Source organism: Hippocampus guttulatus, chromosome 6 (assembly GCF_054856545.1).
Source record: "Hippocampus guttulatus isolate MCC_2025c chromosome 6, RoL_Hgut_1.0, whole genome shotgun sequence".
In the NCBI taxonomy this organism is placed as follows: domain Eukaryota; kingdom Metazoa; phylum Chordata; class Actinopteri; order Syngnathiformes; family Syngnathidae; genus Hippocampus; species Hippocampus guttulatus.
The window spans coordinates 24,807,463-24,827,225 of record NC_141266.1 but is presented as its reverse complement, the minus strand read 5'-3'; the positions used below and the strand labels follow the sequence as shown (position 1 = coordinate 24,827,225).

Below are 19,763 nucleotides of genomic sequence, written 5' to 3'. Positions count from 1 at the left end.
CCGGCGAAGATCGCTCGAGCTCTACGCAACTCTTGTCTTTCACATCCCAGTAACAAAGCAGAGGGAGCGGAAAAGGAGCGCAGTCGAGTGTCGCCGAAAGCAACGAGCGTTTAGTACGAAGACAACGACGAAGGCCGAAATGACGCCACTCGTCGAAAAAAGCCTCGAACGTAATGGCTAACCCGGGGGTCTCCGAGTGCGGCCCTCGAGGGGCCCACCTGACCGCAACAACATCCCCGCGGTTGTCCCGGCGACGACGTTTTTCTTCTCGGCAAGAGACGATGAGCACGTTCAAAATTTGATGGCGACTCCGGCGGCACTTTGTCACCGAGTGAGACGAAAGGCTTTTTTTTCTTTGCGTCACGATGAACCGCTTGCACACAGCGAAGTCGAGCGAAAGAGAGGACCGCCTGGAAATGGATCCCAAAATCGGAAGCGTTCATTCCGTACATGTGCAGCTCGCCATTGTTTGTTTACATTAAAACGTCATAACAATTTCAGCAAAATGCCACCTTTGAAATCCGAACACGCCAACGCTTTCACTTTGAAAATACTCTTCACTGACAAACGGTGTCTTCAATGTTGAAAGTCGCCCTTTTTGTGGGGAATATTGATGGACTCGCCCGCTCGACTTCCTTACAAGGACACTTTGCTGCTTTCTGCCCGAGCGCACATATTTTTCAAAAACGGCTTTGTTTTTTTTTTTGTCTCCGCTCACAAGGGCCGCCAATCTCGTCGATGGGGGAAAACGCTCATCGGCTATCGGCGACGCGCATTCGTTGTGGCGCCCGTTTGTAACTGATGGCGTGTCACGTGATAAGCCAAAGAAGAAGAAGCCACCTCCGCTAGGCGGGTCGGCGATGCCGTCGATGCTATCCTTGCGTCTGACGACGGCCGCCGGTGTCGGACCTGCTTGATTCCGCGGGCGCTTCGCCGTAGCCTGGCAGTTTGTCGAGCGCAATAATGTCATTTTTCATGAACTAAAGGCGTCTGACAGAATAAAAGCCTCTTTCCCAGGAAAACAGGAGAGTGACCTTAAAGTTTTGCAATGCACTTTTTAAATATGACGTTTATATCATACTATTAGAGAAAAATATATACACACACGCACACGCGCACGCACGCACACATTTTACTTACCATAATTTCCCAACGACAAGCCGCTATTTTTTTCCCCCGCGGCTTCAGCGCGGTTATTTTACGGATTTTTACTCACCAGCCAATACGTTTACCGATAGTCTCGTCACATGTGCCGAATAAAATTGAAGCACACGTCACAGTGGACCAATGAAAATGTCCGAGACGGCGCTCGGACTGAATTTTCATATCGGGAATGAGAATGAAACCAAATGACCAAACGGAATGAAAATGCTGTTCACATGCGACATCTTCTATTCCATGTGCCACTCCATGAATCAGAACTGCAATTTTAGCCGTGTGACACGCTACAATTGTGTGTGTGTGTGTGTGTGTGTGTGTGATCATACCTGTCAACTCATCCGGTTTAGCCATAGTTTATACGGATTTTGTGGTGAATCTTACATATATGGCCGTATCGCACAAATCATACGGATTCTGAAAATTTCTGTTTTTTTTTTTTCACCAACTCCAAATGATTTGGAGTCGGTGAAAAAAGTAACGCGGGAATACAACTCTGAACACAGTAATGCCACCAAGTAGAATGATGAGTAGACATGAACCTGACATTGTGGCGCGTTTTGGCTGCCGCTGCTCAACCCGTATTGTTTTGTGTTTTTTGTTATTGTAAAGTGTGCTTGGGTGTCTTGAAAGGCGCTTATAAATTAAATGTATTATTATTATTATTGTATTATGGAGATCTACAATAAATATCATTGAACATTTCGTGGGTTTTTTTCTGCCGTTATTTTGACATATAAAATGCTTTGGTATGTTCTAAGGATTTTTTTGGTAGTTTATACAGGTTGGCGCTCCGAAAAGTTGACAGGTATGTGTTATATATATATATATATATATATACATACACACACACACACACACACACACACGCACACGCAAATACATATCCAACATTTTAGGAGAGCGTCAATTCCTTGTGTTTCTTTTTACCATTCGTGGTTTGGCTTTCTCATACCATTTTTTATTTCTTGTAACTTAAAAAACAAAAACTGAAAACAAGCATCGTTTGAATTGTTAAGAAAAGTAAAGGTACACCACATCTTCGTTGGGTTTGATCAGCGTTCGGATTACGAGGGGCTCCTTGGAAATGTTTCTGCGAAACGTTTGGGAACCCCTGATGTCCGCAACAGACCCGAATTCTTCCACAGCCCGCCTGTTGTCTTTTTTCCACCGAATAATAGGAAGTGATGGCTGCTAGTTCCTTGCTGTCTCCCCGGGCTTGTCCACCCTTTCTTTCCCCTTCACTGGCCCTTCTAGTCAGAGGCAATTGATGCTCGGTTGCAGACACTCTATCGGAATAGCAATGCGGCCGCTATCTCCAGAGAGCTGACGGGTTGCGCGGGTGGGGGGGGGGGGGGGGGCGGCGAGAGGGGAGGAAGATTATTGCCGACAGAGGAGAAACGCTGTCGGCCTGCAAGCGAGGACAAATGTTCGCCACTCGTAATGGTACGCAAGCGCGTGAATTGCGTGAAGGGGTCGGCGCGCGTGCGCAAGACTGCGGAGATGCTAACCGATGGACGGCTTGAATGGACAAATGTACACGCAAAACAGACAAAAGAAAAGTCATTAAAAGTATTTGTCCAATTTAGGGCATTCCCATTCATTCGGATGGGGACACAACGATTTGGGTTGAGCGCGTTGATCCACGAGCGTGCTCACGGAAACAAATTCCAACTCGGGCCACTGTCCGAGTTGGAATTTCATGAAAAATCCACTCGAAGCGAGTCAAATGCTCGGACACAAACGCAAAGCGCAAGCACCGTTTTTTTTTTTTTTTGCTTTGATTTGACAGATTTGCTCTTGGTTGGATTTGAGTTTTCGCAGTCAAGTTGGAGCACTCCGAGGGAACATTTGCGCCGGACATGGCGGGCGGGGAATCCGTGCGCGAGCAGCAGAGGACGGTCGGTTGCGCATCCTTTGCCCTCAGAGTCTAATTACACGGAGTTCAGTGCTCGTACACACTGACCTATTTCCCGCCGCTTGTCCCGGTGATCTACAGAGCTGCCGCCGCCGCCGCCGCTGCTGCTCTCGCCGCATCTCACCCGCCGCCGCTGCTGCAGAATTAAAAAGAGGCTTTGCTCGGAACTTTTTTTTTTTTTATCCTCCCCTCGGCTCCGAGGCAAACGGCTAATTATCTCGCTTGATAAAATGTTGGACGAGTTAAAGAAAATAATCCTGGCCAGATTGGAAGAGCTTCTCGTGGACTAGCACGCCCGTAACGACGAAGCGCATTTCATTTCCGAGTGCAGCTCGACGGCTAAAAAACACAAACCGGACGCAGAAAGAGAAGGTGATGAAAAAGAAGAAGGAGGAAAGAAGAGAACGACGGCGAAGATGTGGATTTTATGGCTGTGCTACGAAACGGGGGGGGGAGCAGCCCAGGTGACGGCAATGTTTTGTCCAATGTTTACACAACGTTCCCAATATTTGTATTCCAAGTATGTGAAGCAATCCAAAAAAGCAAATATGAGCAAAGCCAGCAGACAAGGCGCACCTCAAGACAAGACACGAGGGAGTGTCCGGAGGAATCTAATCAAAGCCGAAAAGAAAATCCTTCAAAAATAAAATATATAAAAAAAATCATGACAATGCTTTTATTTTTTTTAAGGTGTTGTATTTTTGGCGCGATTCCATTATTTGCTGTCTTCGATTGATTTACCCTATTGATAACCCTTTGGGGAGTTGTTGTTGCTGCATTTATTTGGTGCACATCTGGCCTAAAAAAAAAAAAATTGTAAAAAAGCTTTGTTTTCACAATTGTCTTATTTCTCCACATTCATTTCTCTTCAAGCGTGAAAGCCGAGGACCCAAAAAAAAAACAAAACATTTTTCACCACCCAACCTTTATTGACCGAAGATCTACTTTTCAAGCGACCGGGCCTCCCGCGATATTGACCCGTTACCGCACGCGCGGGCCCACACGTGCTGCAGCGTGTTAAGTGCAGAAATAATAGCACGTACGGTACGTGTACCGGATGAAAATGCTTCCCCTGCCGTTTCCATCGGCCATTCTTTGCCAGTGCCGTGGGTGAATTGGACATGGAAGAAACTTTTTAAAAAAACAGACATGGCAACTGCTCCGGTAGCAAGTCGCCATTGCGGACTGCTGAACTTCTAGTGGTGCAGATCGTGCGCCACCGCACGATAATCGTAGGTTAAAGGTGACTCGCTTTTTCTTTTATCGTTTTTTTTTTTTTTTTTTGGGTGAAAATGAAACGGTGGAGCGCGCGCTAACACAAACGGATAGAGTATTAATAACCCGCACACAGACACACATCAGCATCATTCCAGTTGAAAAGAGGCCGCGCGATGCTAACTCTGTAGCGAACATTCATGATGATGGACCAAATAGCCGTTACATTCAGTTCGGTCCTGATCAAATCTAATCAGAGGCCACTTATCGGGACACCGCGTGCCGACTACCCTGAATTGCGCAGGTGGGTGCTCAGTGGGGGCGGGCGACGGGAGCTAAAAATAGCCTCCCGTCAAGTTGCAAAAGTGGCGGTTAGCGTCATTTGGCAGCGCCGCGCCGCTCAACGCGGGGACCCCCCGATGAAGACAGATGCCGGTGATTATGGGGTGGCACGGCGGGGATAATCGCGGCTAATGAGCGGTTATTGGGGACAAAACACCAGGACGCCGGCAAAATACAGCAGAGTGGATTTTGTAGACAGAAAAGGCCAGGCTAAGCGGCTGGCGTGAAGGATGAAGAGCGCAATGCCTTGACCCCCAAATTGCTGTTCATAAAAAATACAAACGGGGAGCGTGAAGGAAAAAAAAAGAAAAATAAAGCTACGCACATTTCTGGTCCTTCCAGGTGACGGTGGGCTCAGGCCGGCCCACGGCTAGACAGAAGAGGTTGACGTTCTCGCCCTCATTCACAAACACGTCCGCGGAGATGTTGACGATTCTGGCCGGTACTGAAAAAAAACAAACAAACCCCAAATGAGTATTTTAGGCAACGATGCAAAGCCACGTTCAGCGTTCGCGGCGATCCGAACGTATCGCGACTTACGAGGGTTCCGTATTTCATTGCCAAGTTTTTCCTCCGTCCCAAGCCAATGGCGAAAAGTCCCGACTTTTACACATTGGCATCATCCGTTTGTCGGGTTTCACCTGAAACCAAATTTTGGCGAAATCCCCCGGGCGGACTTTGTTCAAGTAGCAACTGGGATGAGAGCGGAAAACCGCCTGCCATTCATCGCCTCGGATCACGGATGGTTTGGTGTCAATAGGGCAGACGAGTGGCGCATGCTAATATTTTGCGAGTGGAGGGCTGTGGTTTTTCTTTGAAGAATTAATCAAAAGTGTCAATTTTCTCTTGATCCAACGGCCGGGCAACAACAAACCCGATTAAACACCGCCGAAGAACGTGCGGCACTCCGGCTCATACTTAAATTGATAACGAGACGGCCCTTGAATTTAAACGGGGCCATTATCATTGTTTTTAATGAGCTCGGCTCCGCCGCGGCATTCGCTTCACTCGCCGGCTAGCCGCCAGCGGCGGCGGCGGCGCGATAAACACACGTTGCAAAAGCGCCGCTCGCCTCTACAAACACATCGATATAAACGTACGCGCGCGGATGTATGTCGTGCGCCTACGCTGGGCGATGCCAAGATTTGGACCCTCCGGACAAGATTGTTTGTTTGCTTGGACGCGGTTGGCAAAAAGCGCTCGAGTCAGCAAGCAGCTCTCTGCCACCTGCCAGCCACAAACACATCCTGTTCTTTCAGGGCGATGATGGGGTTTTTTTTTTGAAGCCGTTAGTATAAGAATCCATCCTGTTGATTTTAGAGGAGAGCAGATGCACAACGGGCACCGCGGCGTGCACGCATTCCACAAATTCAACGCAATCGCTTCCTGCGACGAGAACTTGCAGTTCAACATTTCTTCAACTATGGACACAATGCGGTTTTGGCAATTTTATGAGATGAGTGTTTTTAGGAGCTGCCATCTTCAAGATCAGCGCCTAAAAATAACGAACGACCCGGAGGAGGCCGGCCGCGCCATTTTGAACCAAGGAAAATTCCCGGTTTACCTTCGAGTGATTCAGAGAAACTGCCACATCGCAGCTTTCGGTTCAAATAGTCGTCGTGATTTTCGGGGAGGTCCGCAGCCCTCTACGCCGCTTGAAAAGGGTTCGCCCCCCCCCCCCCCCCCGCCCCGAGTAGATCTCCATATTCAGAACCGGAACAAGAGCCGACTCGAATAAACAGACAGGAGTGAAAATAGTGTTTTCTCCGGGGTCATACTTCATCCTGAAGACGAGACGGAAATCGGGATGCAGCTCGAGTCGGGAAATCTCATTCCTTTGCTCCACAAAGGCTTTACAGTAGAAGCTCGGAGGAGCCGCCTTTCAACGTCAGCCCGTCTTGTCTCTCCGCCGCTAATCAGCAATCACCGCGCCTTCTGCGACACGTTTCGAACATTTTCCCGAGCAGATGCAGTCGAGCCTCGGCGCGGCTGTTGGCTCGCGTCTGATCCGTCTGACTCCCCAAATCAAGACAAACAAGTCGACGGATCCCGCGGGCGCGGAGGCGAGAAAACGCTCTCATCCGTCTACTTTGTCGGCCGCCGCCTGCGCTTTCGGGCTCACGTTTACCTTTGCGCGTGAGTCGTAATGAAGCCGGGACTCTCGGCTCTCGTGCGAAATCGCCACGAGGATACGCGTCGATCGTCGCGATTTCACACGAAAAGATGCATCGAGTCCCCCATAAAACCTAGCGATTGCTTCCGCCGTGGCAAGCCTCAGTCGCGGCCAACTAACGCAACGCATCATTAAGCGGATGGGCTGGTTGGGAGGTCGACGGACGCACCGGTGGCGCGAGATATATTTGTGTTTAATGGTAAATCGGCTACCTTGGTCAAAAACAAAACAAAAAAATCCATAGCCCAAATTTCATACTAATCAGAAACACTCGTATGTCGCAGTTTGGTAAATTTGTCACCATTTTTCACAGATCTATACTATTGGTCAACCCACACGTGGGGGTGTTGTTTTTATCGATTGATTTTATTTATTTTTTTTAAACAAATGATTAACGGATTAAATCTGCTTAAAATCGCGAGTTCTCTCTGACAGTAAAATGTTCACGGGTGAACAAAAATGCGTGATCTCCAGAAAGGTGAGGATTTTGGAGGGACGAGGGTTACGTCTGATGCCAGCGACTGGCAGAAATTGCTCCCTAACCCTGGAAACAGCCCACATCAGAACCCCCCACCCCCCCCCCCCCCCACCCCCAAATCTATAACTTCGAATCCAAATGGCTGTTTCACAGCAGTATTCTATTTGGATTTTTGTGCGTTCTCGCACGATAGCCATGCGCGCTGAATTTCATATCAATCGGGCGTACGGGAGAGGGTGCTGATAACTAGCAAATCATCAAACTATTTTTGCCAGGATCTTCCTGCTCCGAAAGCGCCCCCCCCCCCCCTCCAAAAAATAAAATAAAAATCAGAATTCTGACCTTGCACAACGAGGTAGACGTGGGCGATGCGCGGCTTGTTGTTTGCCTGGAAGGTGCACGTGTAGGGCCCCTCGTCGCTCACTTGCACCTTGTCGATGTGGACCGAGAAGTCGCTGTTGTTGCTGTTGACCAGCGTGACGCGCTTGTCTAGCGACCACTTGTCGGTGCCCGTGAACAGAATGTTGGAGCGGTTCAGCCAGGCCTTGTGGGTCACCTCCTCGTTGATCCGACACCTGCGAGGACAAAAGGACACGCTTTTTTATGAATGTAGATGCACATCCACTACAGTAGGTGGCAGTGTCACATTCAGCTATCATTGATCCTTCTCGGATTGAAAAAGAAAATCGCCGTTAACCAACTCTCGGTCCGTCATTCTTGTTGACAGATGAAAGCTTGACGACGAAATGAAAGGCGAGGACTGTTCTGAATAATATCGCAATGGTGATTTCTTCTGGACGCTCCCGCTCGGTAGTCGGTGCTCTACCAGTCGCAACGTTTGGGATTTCTTGTTACGTTCCAGTTTCTTGATTCTCACGTTTCTTCACCGTGACATTTTTGTTGTTTTCTCCCTGGATGTTTTCCTCTCACCTTGCCTCGTCATCCACGCCAGCTTTGTGGCGTGCGTAGTGTCTGGCCTGCCCTTGGCTGCCTTCTTCCCACCTGTGTCTCCTCTTTGTTTGTTCAGTCTTGTCAAGCCTCTCACTCTCCCGCGCCCGCACTTCTCGTTAAATAAACGCAAGAATTCACGACGCTTCCCGTCGGCCTTGAGCCGTTCTTCGCTTTGCGTTGGCGCCCGCCCGCTCCAACCGACAATGATGACACTGACGCACGTCAACGTCCACCCCCGCCCCTCCGCCTCGCGTGTTTTCGCAGCACCCGTTGCGAAAAACCTCACAAGTGTTCTGGTTGATTTTTTAAAAAAAAAGAAAGATGTTCCATGAATAGAACATGATTCACGTTATAGCAGAGCTTTGTGCCGCCTCTGCTCGTTTATTCGCAATCACCCTTTTCCCATCCACCCCATGCAACGCTGATGAGTAAGCTTCTATGCGTTCAAATGATTCAGCCACGACGCCAACGCCAAAGCAGGGCTCCGAGTGTTCCGAGCGAAGCGTTCCAAGTCGTCGTGCGCGTTGCTACAGTGGTGCTTGACTTCCTTGTTAATTGGTTCAGCGACCGGGCTCCCAAATCATCGTTTTCCCCATTGAAAAGAATGGAAATGCAATCGAACCATTCCAGCCCACCCCCCAACAATAAATATTTTTGTTGGTGGGGGGGGGGGGGGGTTGTTTTTTAGAAAAGAAACGCAGCACTCCACGACACTGTAATGTATGTTCAAAAGAGTGATCATTTCAACAGAATGTCAAGAATGCACACATAATTCTAGTGTGAGCATATTAGCCACCGGGGGCAGTATAATGCAGACAGACCTACAGCAGATGGATTTGATGAAGGGTCTTCATGACAGTTTTTCACACCATTTCAATCAAGTACAATTTCTACTTGTCGGCGTTTCCATTGGCGAGCGTTTGGCTTCGGAGGCGTAATTCCGCATGACGTTCCGTCTCGCGAGATCTCATGATTCTCGTTCAATCTCATCAAATGTTCTCATCGGGCGAGAGGTTTGTTTACGCTTATAATGTCCTCCCTCGTGAGCTATCGCAATCAGTCCGTCTCTTCTTCCGTCATGTCGTGCACCCGCCGTGAAGGATCATCGTCAATGTAGCCCACAATGCCGCGCTTAGCTCAAGTGGGCGACATGCCACGGCGGGCGTGATGGTAGAGGAACCAAAAAGCGGGGTTCACTGAACAAAACACATTCACAAAAATACTTGCGCGGGTACACCGGAAAAACCAAATCAGTGACATTATCAAAGTCCTGAAAATAAACCAAAGTAACAAACAAACTCAAGCCCATGACAGTAAAACAAACCAAGTCGTGAAAACCACAATAAATCATAGGAACAAAGAAACTAAAACCCATAATAGCAGCGCCCCGAGTGGTCGGCGTGGCAGTCCTTTGAAAAGAAAAGAACTCATGACATGATGAACAGCCAGGCCGACACCCCCCCGCCCCCCAAATGCCACTCGTTGGTCACAAACGGAACAGCACCGTGACCGTAAACTATAAAACAAAACCAAAAACTATTCTCAACAAAAACAGGACCATGACACAAAAAGTTATGGTTTGTTTTTGACGGGCATTTTTCATATCATCACGTGACGGTATCGCGATAATTTTAATCTTGCGACATGGCCGTTAATCTCGTCAATTTCTTCGACATGGATAGTCTCGAAGATGAGGTTTGTCGAGCGGATGCGCAGACAAGGTTCGGGTGCGAGTAATTCCGCCATAAAAAGGACAAAATCTGTATACAAATGGTGCATTCATCTAATTTTAAACTTAATCACGTCTGCTGACGCTTCTTCTTCTGCTGCAGCAATCGGAGCCCAGAGGAAATGAGAAGCGTAATAACATCAAATGTGGCTTCGTATTAATGGCCCGCATCAAACGGCATCGTCTGGAGCACAGTAAAAAAAAAAAAAAAAAAAAAAAAAAGGACTTTGAGCCACTTGGGAGAAAAAAAAAGTGATTTACATTCAAGTGGAAGCTTATTTATAAAGCGCTTTTGTGTTTTGTTTGTCAGCCGCGGGCTGTCCGGCGAGTACGCGCACACTTTTGATTACAAAATAGGCCGTTTTATTGCCGCTCGTGAAGTCATGAAGGCCTGATGAGAAATGTTACACTGGGAGTCGTTTGTGGCCAAGAATGCTTTCCTCGCTGTCTGCCCTCTGATTTCATGCGAAAAGAACAAAAAAATAAAATAAAAAAAATCCAAACAACAACTAAGAAAACATTGCTCACCCAAAGAGTGTGACATCTTCACCAACTTCCTTCCTTGACTGTGTAACCTCGCAGGCGGAAGCTTAAGCCAGTAAGTTATTTATTTGATTTGATTTTTAAACAACAAAATAAAAAATGAAACCCCGGCCGGATTCATTAACCCCTCCGGTTTGTTTTAATTCCATAGGCTGCTTGGTTATACGGAAAAATAAAATTTTAAAAAAAGAATAGAAATGGTGACATCGATTGTTTGAAAGACGTCCTCTTGGTGTGTGACATTCAAGGAAATTCGATAGATTGAGAGCAGCTTGGAACTAGCAGGATTGAGCCGAGGGGGAGAGCAAATATCAGTTCGACGTGACTTTGAGATTAAACGTTGTGTTGCACCTCCACAGGGGTCTATGCACTTCCCTTGAAATGTTTTCTTAAAAATGTCTTTGGCTGGCAACCAGTTGAGCGTGTCCCCCATCTACTGCCCGAAATTAGCTGGGGGGGGGAATCTAGAAATGAAATTGAAAGTACAGCATCCAAAACCAGATCTACATGTCGTGTCAGCTTACTGCCTGCAACAACTTTCAGCTGATTTCCAAACTTTTTGGGTTTCTTGTGATAACATTATCCAAGCAAGAATCTTCAGGAGGTTTTTTTTTTTTTTTTTTCATCAATAAAATAATTTTCTCACTGGCAGGCAGTGTTCACTTTGGAGCGATAAACACAGTTGAGGAATACAGCAGGGGTGTGGGTTGACGGGGATCAGCCTGCATTTGGCGTGGCAGCTGTGTGTACGTGTACGTGTGCGTGAAGAGTCGACAAAGAGGTTTTGGAAATGTTAGCGGGCGCGGGTGCACGCGATCAAGACTCACCTCAAAGTGACGCTCTCGCCTTCAAGCACCGTAATGTTGTCCGGCAGGTGCCCAAATTCCGCTCCGTGCGCAGCGGAGCCTGCCAAGAACAGACGACAGACAGGAGAGTCCGGTGAGAATTAAATGTCCGCAACAGATGGGCAGACAGATGCTCACGCGAGCGACGAGCGAGCAAAAGATAAAATGAAAACGCTGTAGTTTACGTGCCAGACCAGTAGGAGGCATCGTAAGGAAATGGTACACAAATGTGAACTTCCAAAATGATTCATATTTTGAACAGATAGGGATGATTGAGATACAATGTCAATGCCATTACTGTAATCTGTTCTAGGCCTCAGCCCACCCCCAGGGGGCAGTATAATACATCCACTGTGGCTTGGACGATTAAACCCAAAGAAGCTGTTCCAATATATTGGTAGTTTTTCACAGAGTGGAAATAATACATGCTTTAGCGTAGCATTTTCAACATTGCTTATCTTGAACAGGGTCGCGGGGAGTTGCTGGAGCCTCTCCCAGCTGACTTTGGGCGGAAGGCAGACTACACCCGTGTCACGTTGCAAGGTTGGTGGTGGACCCCCAAAAAGCAGGCAAGAGGGAGGAGGGGGGGGGGGTGAACTTGACGAGTTGTATTCAAACACAGAAAATAAATCCCGAACAAACAAAGTCACGAAAGCAAAAAGGTTCCAAAGGAACAAAGCGAAACCATGGCTTTGGCAAAAATCAAAAACATGACAGCAGCAAACAACAACAAACAAACAAACATGACAGTGGCCAACAGCAACAATGAGCCGACACTGAGTGTTCAGGCTGGGAGTCCTTTTAAAGCACTAATTACATCATGACCAACAGGTGTGCAGCTGCAGGGAGAGCCCTACAGTGCCACCTGTTGGTCACAAACCGCATCATGACAACCCTCAACTGGTCGACAAAGGACCAATCACACACATCTTTATTTATATTACATGTGACAATTGGAATTTTTGGTCGCTTTAAAATCAGGAATTTTGCAAGATGATGTCTCCGGGCTTGAATTTGACAGCCGTGAGCCAAAACCATCAACTTAAGACCACGCTTGTCAAGTCAACAAACTGCCCCCCGCCCCCAAAAAACGTCACGTCAGCCTTTCCTCAAATCAGCTTTTTTTTGCTTCCGTTCTGCTGTCTTATTTATTTATGCACGACGTACGCACCAAGTAATGAATGTGCAAAACAACAACCGAAAAAAAGGCACAATGTCACCGCCGGCCGTCCCTGCGCCCGCCGGAATAATCTTTTTTTTTTTTTCTCCCGCCTTCCTTCAGCCCTTTGCATTTTGCCAGGATGTTCCTTGAACAGTGCTGATAATGAGCCCAAGGAAAAGGATTCACGCGGAGGTGCCGGACCGTGAAATGAAGGGACGGTAACAGAAGGCCCACACACACACACACACGCACACGCACACACACACACACACACACACACACACACACACACACACACACACACACACAAGAAGAAGAAGCACTGACACATCTAGCGAGCCATTTGTTAAAGAGGAAATATGATTTGTGCCGGACACTCGGGTGAAGCAAAAAATATATATACAGTATATATATTTTTTTTCCTCCCCCTTGGGAGGAATACAAATAAAGACTTAAGGCCTACTTTGTCCATGCCCGTCAGCCAACCCAGACTCTTTCTATACACCCGATACGACCAACCAAGGCTCCATCCTCGCTAGTTAGCTAGCTGAGCTCAATATCGCGGCAAGTGCCAGCCTAAAGCTTTCATAGATTCATCTTCATAAATGAAGGAGAAAGATGTGGAGCTGCCAAAAACACGCGGTCCATTGTGGAGCATCGCACTTTTCATCTTGGGAGCGCTCATCCGGCTAATTTTATTTTATTTTTTTAAACGTTCACTTTGAGCCTTTGTTTCTCAATGTTAGCAATATCATAGGCTTGAAAACACAGAAACACGGTAACATGGTATTTTACTCCAAAAAAAGCTTTTTTTGGAGTAAAATGTTGCAGCCTTAGTGCAACATTTTATCTTAATGAAACAGTTCCGGAATCAAACAAACTGCCGTTGTGGGTCATCGCGTAGCGCCTTGCATACTGGGTGTTGTTGTTCAAAAAGTGTTCTTCATTTTCTTATGCCAAACAATTCGGCTGCATCGCCGCCCGCCGGCCTCACAGAGTCATCGGCCCTTTTTCATGTATTCTCCCTGTTACACACCCCGCTTTATTTGGGTTAATTCTATTCGCTTCAAGAGCTGGGGGCTCGGATACGGCTGTGACACGCTTTCACAGATAGCCTACATTCCAAGACGGGAAGGAGTGGGGCTTTTCCCTGCTGTCGACACACACACACACACACACACACACACACACACGCACACACGCACACACGCTTCAACTGAATGAGTGATACACGCACGCCGAGGTTGCATCGTGGTGAGGTGCTATTCCCCATTTCCCTACTCAATTGCTATTTTCACAGCTCGATTGGCACCCAGCATGCCAAAACCTGCAAGGCGCTCCCACAACACAAAAACCAGGTCAACAAACGCACACACAAACACACACGTACACAATGTGATGCATGCTTGTCACGTTCTACTCAGCGAGCCAAAGCAGCAGGGATGAGTCTCCTTCGCAGTAGCATCAACAACACTTTGTTTTGGTGAGAATTTTTTTATGCGCCCCCCCCCCACATCCACACACACACACACACACACACACACACACACACACACACACACACACACACACACACACACACACACACACACACACATTTTTTGGGCATTTTAAACTTGGGATGCAGTGAGGTCAAATCAGTAAGAGGAAATTGCACACACAAAAAAAGTAACAGGTGGATTTTTTTTTCTGAAACATCAACGGTATAAATGACAGAATCTGGTGAAATCTGAGTAGAGCAAATTTAAAAACAAAAAATTGGAAATATCACAAAAAGGTAACGTGCTAGGAACGTTTACATCTGTGTCAAATCTACGTCTTGGGACACAAAGCCATCTCCGATAAAATTTGCTGTTCCATTTCCACCAAAGTCGTAGCATGAGGATACGATGAGGTTGGTAGGCAAGAATTTCATTGGGCTTTGCTTTTTGTTGACTACTTTCTTTTTTTTGAGGGGAGAGGAGCCGCAATGCGGAGCCGGAATGCGGCGACCATTAACTTTTGGCATTGAAAATTCATTTTGGCCTTGTTGACAAAGATGCAAATGCACAGACGCTAACAACTTCCCGTCCCATTCAAATGTCTGTTTCTTCTTTTTCACTTTCCATTTAATGCCGATGTTTTGGCGAAAGCGGCTAGTCGTTCTCTCGTCTTGTTTGTTTTGCCCAGCATAAAGGGGATGCAGAAAAGGTGCGTCGACACCCAGAGAAACAAGCCTACGTTGAAGATCTAAAAAAGGAAACCAATGTGAGGCCCAAGACGTTGCCAAAGTAAAAAAAACAAAAAACATAAGCCCTAAATTGTGGGAAAACAGGAAGTGGTAAAACATCCAACCTAATCAGAGTGAACTCATTAACTCATTCAGTACCAGCCAATTCTAGACCAAGTCTGAAAAGACGTTTAAAAACGTCTTTGGGAGTGAATGAGTTAAAAAAACAAACAAACAAACAAACACCTCATAATAATAATAACAAAAGTAAGATATGCCACATTATTTTATTGTTCAATGTTTTCGGGGGGCGAATAAATCATTTTTTTGCGGGGGTGGAAAATGTTTTTTGAAGATTTAACATGTTTTTTGTCGAATAATTTGTGTTTCCAATTTTTTTTCCCTCCATAGCATTTGAATTAATGGACGTCAATCATACGGCAATTTTCAGCAGGGGTTCGGTGAATCGCTCTCAGCGGTTCGACGGAGCCTCTGCCATGGAGGTTAAGACTCGACATGTCAATTAGTTATGACGTGCCATCATTGGCTAGTTCATTTTTGTGCACAATTCAAAAACGTATACTTTATACTTTTAATAATTGTGTTGACTTTTTCAGTTTTTAATAAATGCGTTTTCTTTATGTCTTTCATTTGTTAAAAAAAAAAATCATATTTTTATTTTTCACTAATGAAGGGTTTGGTGAATGTGCATATGAACTGGTTGGGTCCGGTACCTCGAACAAGGTTAAGAACCACTGCACTAACGTAATGGCACGTTTGGTGTCAGATGGCAAAATAGTTTGCCCGAGTTGCTGCTATCACTTGTCCTTGCTATGACCTGCCGTCTTGCCGCGCCGAGGCCAGACCCTCGGCCACCTATTTTAGTCACGCACACACATGCACGTTCGTCCGTCGGTTTGGTCATTCTTTGTGAAAGTAACATTTAAAGGACATTGGGGGATTACACGTGCATTTGCACAACGCGTCAGAGGCTAACCTTTTTTTTTTTTGTGTGTGTGTGCGCCTGTGCGGCTTCACGCGCAGACATTCTCGTGATAGCCCCCCCAACGGGGATTCGCGTGCACGCGCGCGGCGCCGGCTCGGAAGCCCGGGCGTCTATTATGTGATTTGTATTCTCTTGACTTTTACACGCGCCGTGTTTGTAATTGCACCCGCTGCCGGCAGACACTTGCGAGCGGCGCTCTATTGAGCTGTACCACTTTAGCCCCGGCGTCTTCCTTTGTGCCGCTCGTCTATTTTGCATCGCCCTTGACGATCGCGCGCGCGCAAAAGAAAAGAAGAGGACGGTTTCCTCGGAATGCACAATCGGCTTTCAGATGGGGAAACAGAGAAGGCTGTAATCTTAAATTAAAAAACAAAACATGACAAGAACGCATTGGGATGCGGAGCCGGAATGGGTTTTAGAGGCGCGCCTCGAAAATGAAAGTCACAACACATAAGGAGGAGGTGGCGGATGTGACGGACAGGCCGCGCGCGGTGACAATCGCTCGCACGGACGCGGATGCGGCACTCAGAATCGTGAGATCGGGAGACTGTCGGAGACGGGAGGATTTGGTGAACTCGGGTGGTCCACGTTTGTCCGAAATCGGGTTACAAGCCGTCCGTTTCGACCTTGAAAAAGAATGACACCGAAGCGCCGATCCTTCCCGTCGCGGCTGTCCACTCATGAACGAACGCCGAACCGATCCTCTCCACCGGCGATTGAATCGGGAATCGATGTCATGTTTGGGTTTGCGACCGACAGGCGGCACTGTAGGGCTCCCCCTGCAGCTGCACACCCGCTGGAGGATCGCGCGTCTGTTGTGAATGTCGCGAGAGAACAACAATTGAGGCAAACGGTACTGAAACGTTGGATGAGGCGTGTGACATGTGCGTTGACAAACGCTGAGGGAAGGCCGCAAGAAATTCACCTGTCACCCCAAAGCCAAATATCCTAAATCCTAATATATGTAATTTTTTTCTGTTCAAAATGCTTGCGTCATGTTTTTGGGTTGTTTTTAATTTTTTTTTCTTCCAAGGCTCGATATGATGGAAAATGGACTTTTTAATTGCTTGTAAACAAATACGCGCGTCTCGGGAGCGCCCGCCGCGCATCAAGTGTGAAATGAAAGCAACCGTGGAAATGTCTGCGGAGATTCTTCATTCCAGAGCCGCTCCGACGAAAGCTGATTCAGCACCAGAAGCGGCTTGCAAGCTGCTTTCAGAGGAACTTTCAAGCAGCTACCGGCAACCCTTCTTAGAAAAAAGAAAAAAAGAAAAAGACACCTAGTTTTGCCACTTCATTACAAATGCATTTTTAACAGTGATGTTTAAGAATAAAGGCACAAATATAGACACACTTTTTGGCTTCCCAAGTAAAAAGAAAGAATAAAGAGATTTGTTTTTTCTGGATTTTAAACTAAATGCTCTATAAATACTGTTGACTTGACTTGACTAAATGGCCGACTTGTTTTGAATATTGTTTTCAGAATCTTTCTAGACTTCACCCAACGTAAATTTTATATATACAGTATATATACTGTATATATATTTGTTTTTTGTTTTTAATTGAATCTTTCATGTTGGCAAACTCATCATTGATAATATACAAAGTTGATCACTTTCATTGATCTTTCTCAATGCCTGAATGCATACTGCATCTAAGCGCCATGCTTTTGTTTGTTGTTGTTTTTTTTGTTTTTTTTTGGTGGGGCGGGACACGTCGTGTTTTTGAAGCTAGAAAACACAGTCGACAGCATCATGCGCAACGACATTGAATATTTGGACCCATCGGTTTGGACAGTGCGTGACGTGAACCGATTTGGTGACAATCACTCCGGCTTAACACCGAAGTCTCGAAAGTGGCAAAATGGAAAGTGCCAATTACTGGCTGACAGTGACAAGATCAGACACGGGGGGGGGGGGGGGGGGGGGGGTTACAGCACGCGAGAGTGGAAGTCAACCGAGTGCCTGCATTTGTTCGCGCGGGCAAGTGGACAGCGGCGGCTGCCGTTGTCCGACGCCCTCGAAAAGGCGCGCTAACGAGCGCAAACAGATGTTTTTGTCACGATGACGTCCATCGCGACCATCGGCGTGCAAGCGCACAAAGCCGACGTGATTCGGCAAAGTCTCCAGACAATTTAAGAGCCGAGGAGGAGGAAAGAAAAAGCTTTGCCGTCAGAAAGCCTTCAACGCCAAGAGCGGCCTTACTAATTCCCCTTTTCGAGAATTGGCTTCACACTGACAATCAAGTCTTGTGTGTGTGTGTGTGTGTGTGTGTGTGTGTGCGCGCGTGCGAAAATGGATGTCGAGTGTTGTGACTGAATGGAGGGCAATTAGCCATTGTTGTCATAAGCAAACTGAGGAAAGGCTTTTGTTGTTGTTGCGGTTGCGTGCGTCGAATTTTGCCAACAGACAAACAAGACCGGAGCAGCACTTGGGCAAATTTTTGGAATGCGGAAGGAAGATGGAGTACCCGGAGAAAAGCCAGGCAGACACGGGAAGAAGCAAGCTCCACACAGGAAGGTCGGGGCCTCGGCACCGTGAGGCGGACGTGCTCGCCAGTTGGTAGAAGAAACAAATTGAAAAAGATTCAATAGCTGCCGTCCTGAGCCCAAGTTGAAAGTCGGCCATTTTGGATCGAACCTGCCATTTTGGGCAACTTTTGGGAGAGCCGCATTCCATAATTCAGAACTTTTCCCTCTTTCCCTCCCCGCTTGGATCGCTCGTTTTTCGCGTAACCCCGCTAAACAACAATCAAACAAGTGAGCGCGGTGGAAGGCGCGCAAGCTGGCGGAAATCCTTTTGCCGCACGCACGCACGAGTCTTGGTGCATGCGCGCAGGTGGAGGAATTGATGAAGCGCGTGCGTGCGGGTTGGCAGATTTCCGTCTGTTTGTGAGCAGTTTTGGAAGCCAGCCGGCTGTGCCCGCAGACACGCTTACAGCTGTGCACGGCCCCCATTTGCATTCCAAATTGCGGCCGTGCGTGTGTGTGTGTGTGTGAGACACATTAAGAACGGCGCATTTACCATTGTGGGAACACACAACCACTGGACACTTCATTAGGTACACTACAGCATAATAACATTGAATTGGAGAGATATATTCACCCCTCCACCCCCCCCCCCCCAAAAAAATCAAAAATGATAATGCTCAGAAGTTTAAAAATAAATGTATCACTGTATGAAAAAGGGGGCCACAATTTTTCATCAGCGAGTTACCACATGCAAACCAGATGCAAATATATATTGCTGTTTTAAATATGGACCAAAAAAAATCCGCTGATAATTGGCACCCATTGAAATAAATTGGGGAAAAGAAAAAAAATTCCAATGTGTCGTCTTCTTTAAATAAATAAATAAACAACACTCCTAAACCTCCATTATGCGGTTTCCGCGACGAAAAGCAGTAGTTGTCTTCAAACATTTTTTCCAAGATGGCGCCCGAGTAGGCAGCCTTCGGCAAGTGCTCTTCAAGAGCCTTGCTTTTTTGTTCTTTTTTGGCATTTTTGTCTTTTGTTTTGTCACATGTTGTTTGTTGTTTCATCGCGTGGACCCGATATGGACTGTTTTCAGCGCTTTTTGGCCACGACATTGGTCAAAGGAGAAGTATCTGTGCTTGGTGGTTGCGCCTTCTCGGCAGCACGCCTGTACCAGCGCAGATGTTGATTTGGAGGAATGTCGCCGCCATTGACCGTCGGTGCCGGACAGACCTGGGGCGCTTGTGTTTTTTGCGCCTGTAATGGGCAGCATTTTTCACAACCCCGTTTTGCTCAGTGGCTATGTCGGCGCTGTCGGACAGTCGGCGTCGGTGCGGCTGGATGGATGGCTGCTGAAGTTGAGGATGAGGAGAGAGGAGCGTTGATGCGTATTTGGAACTGAGAGTCGCCGCTTGGAATTGAAATGGATTTCCATGGGACAGGAGAAGTCAACCAATCTCTTTTTTCGTCAATGGATGCTACAGCTTCTTGTTGACTTTGAAACTTAGCTTGTAGCCGACGTGTGCACATTTTGAGCATGACGTCTCTGATCCACTGGTTA

The 19,763-nt window shown here is 47.1% G+C and overlaps 1 protein-coding gene across 2 annotated transcripts in view; it reads right to left on the bottom strand.

The window, feature by feature from the left end:
* Positions 1 to 19,763, bottom strand: part of iglon5 (IgLON family member 5) — a 93,756-nt gene that overhangs the window by 8,553 nt on the left and 65,440 nt on the right. The window contains exons 2-5 of one of the 2 annotated variants that reach the window (XM_086113964.1): positions 11,335 to 11,413; positions 7,627 to 7,859; positions 4,959 to 5,078; positions 3,125 to 3,212 (exon numbers count right to left, since the gene is read on the bottom strand). In XM_086113964.1, coding sequence (XP_085970090.1) covers positions 3,125 to 3,212; positions 4,959 to 5,078; positions 7,627 to 7,859; positions 11,335 to 11,413 — 520 coding nt within the window. The remainder of the gene's footprint in view (positions 1 to 3,124; positions 3,213 to 4,958; positions 5,079 to 7,626; positions 7,860 to 11,334; positions 11,414 to 19,763) is intronic. The other variant, XM_086113963.1, reaches the window with a different exon arrangement.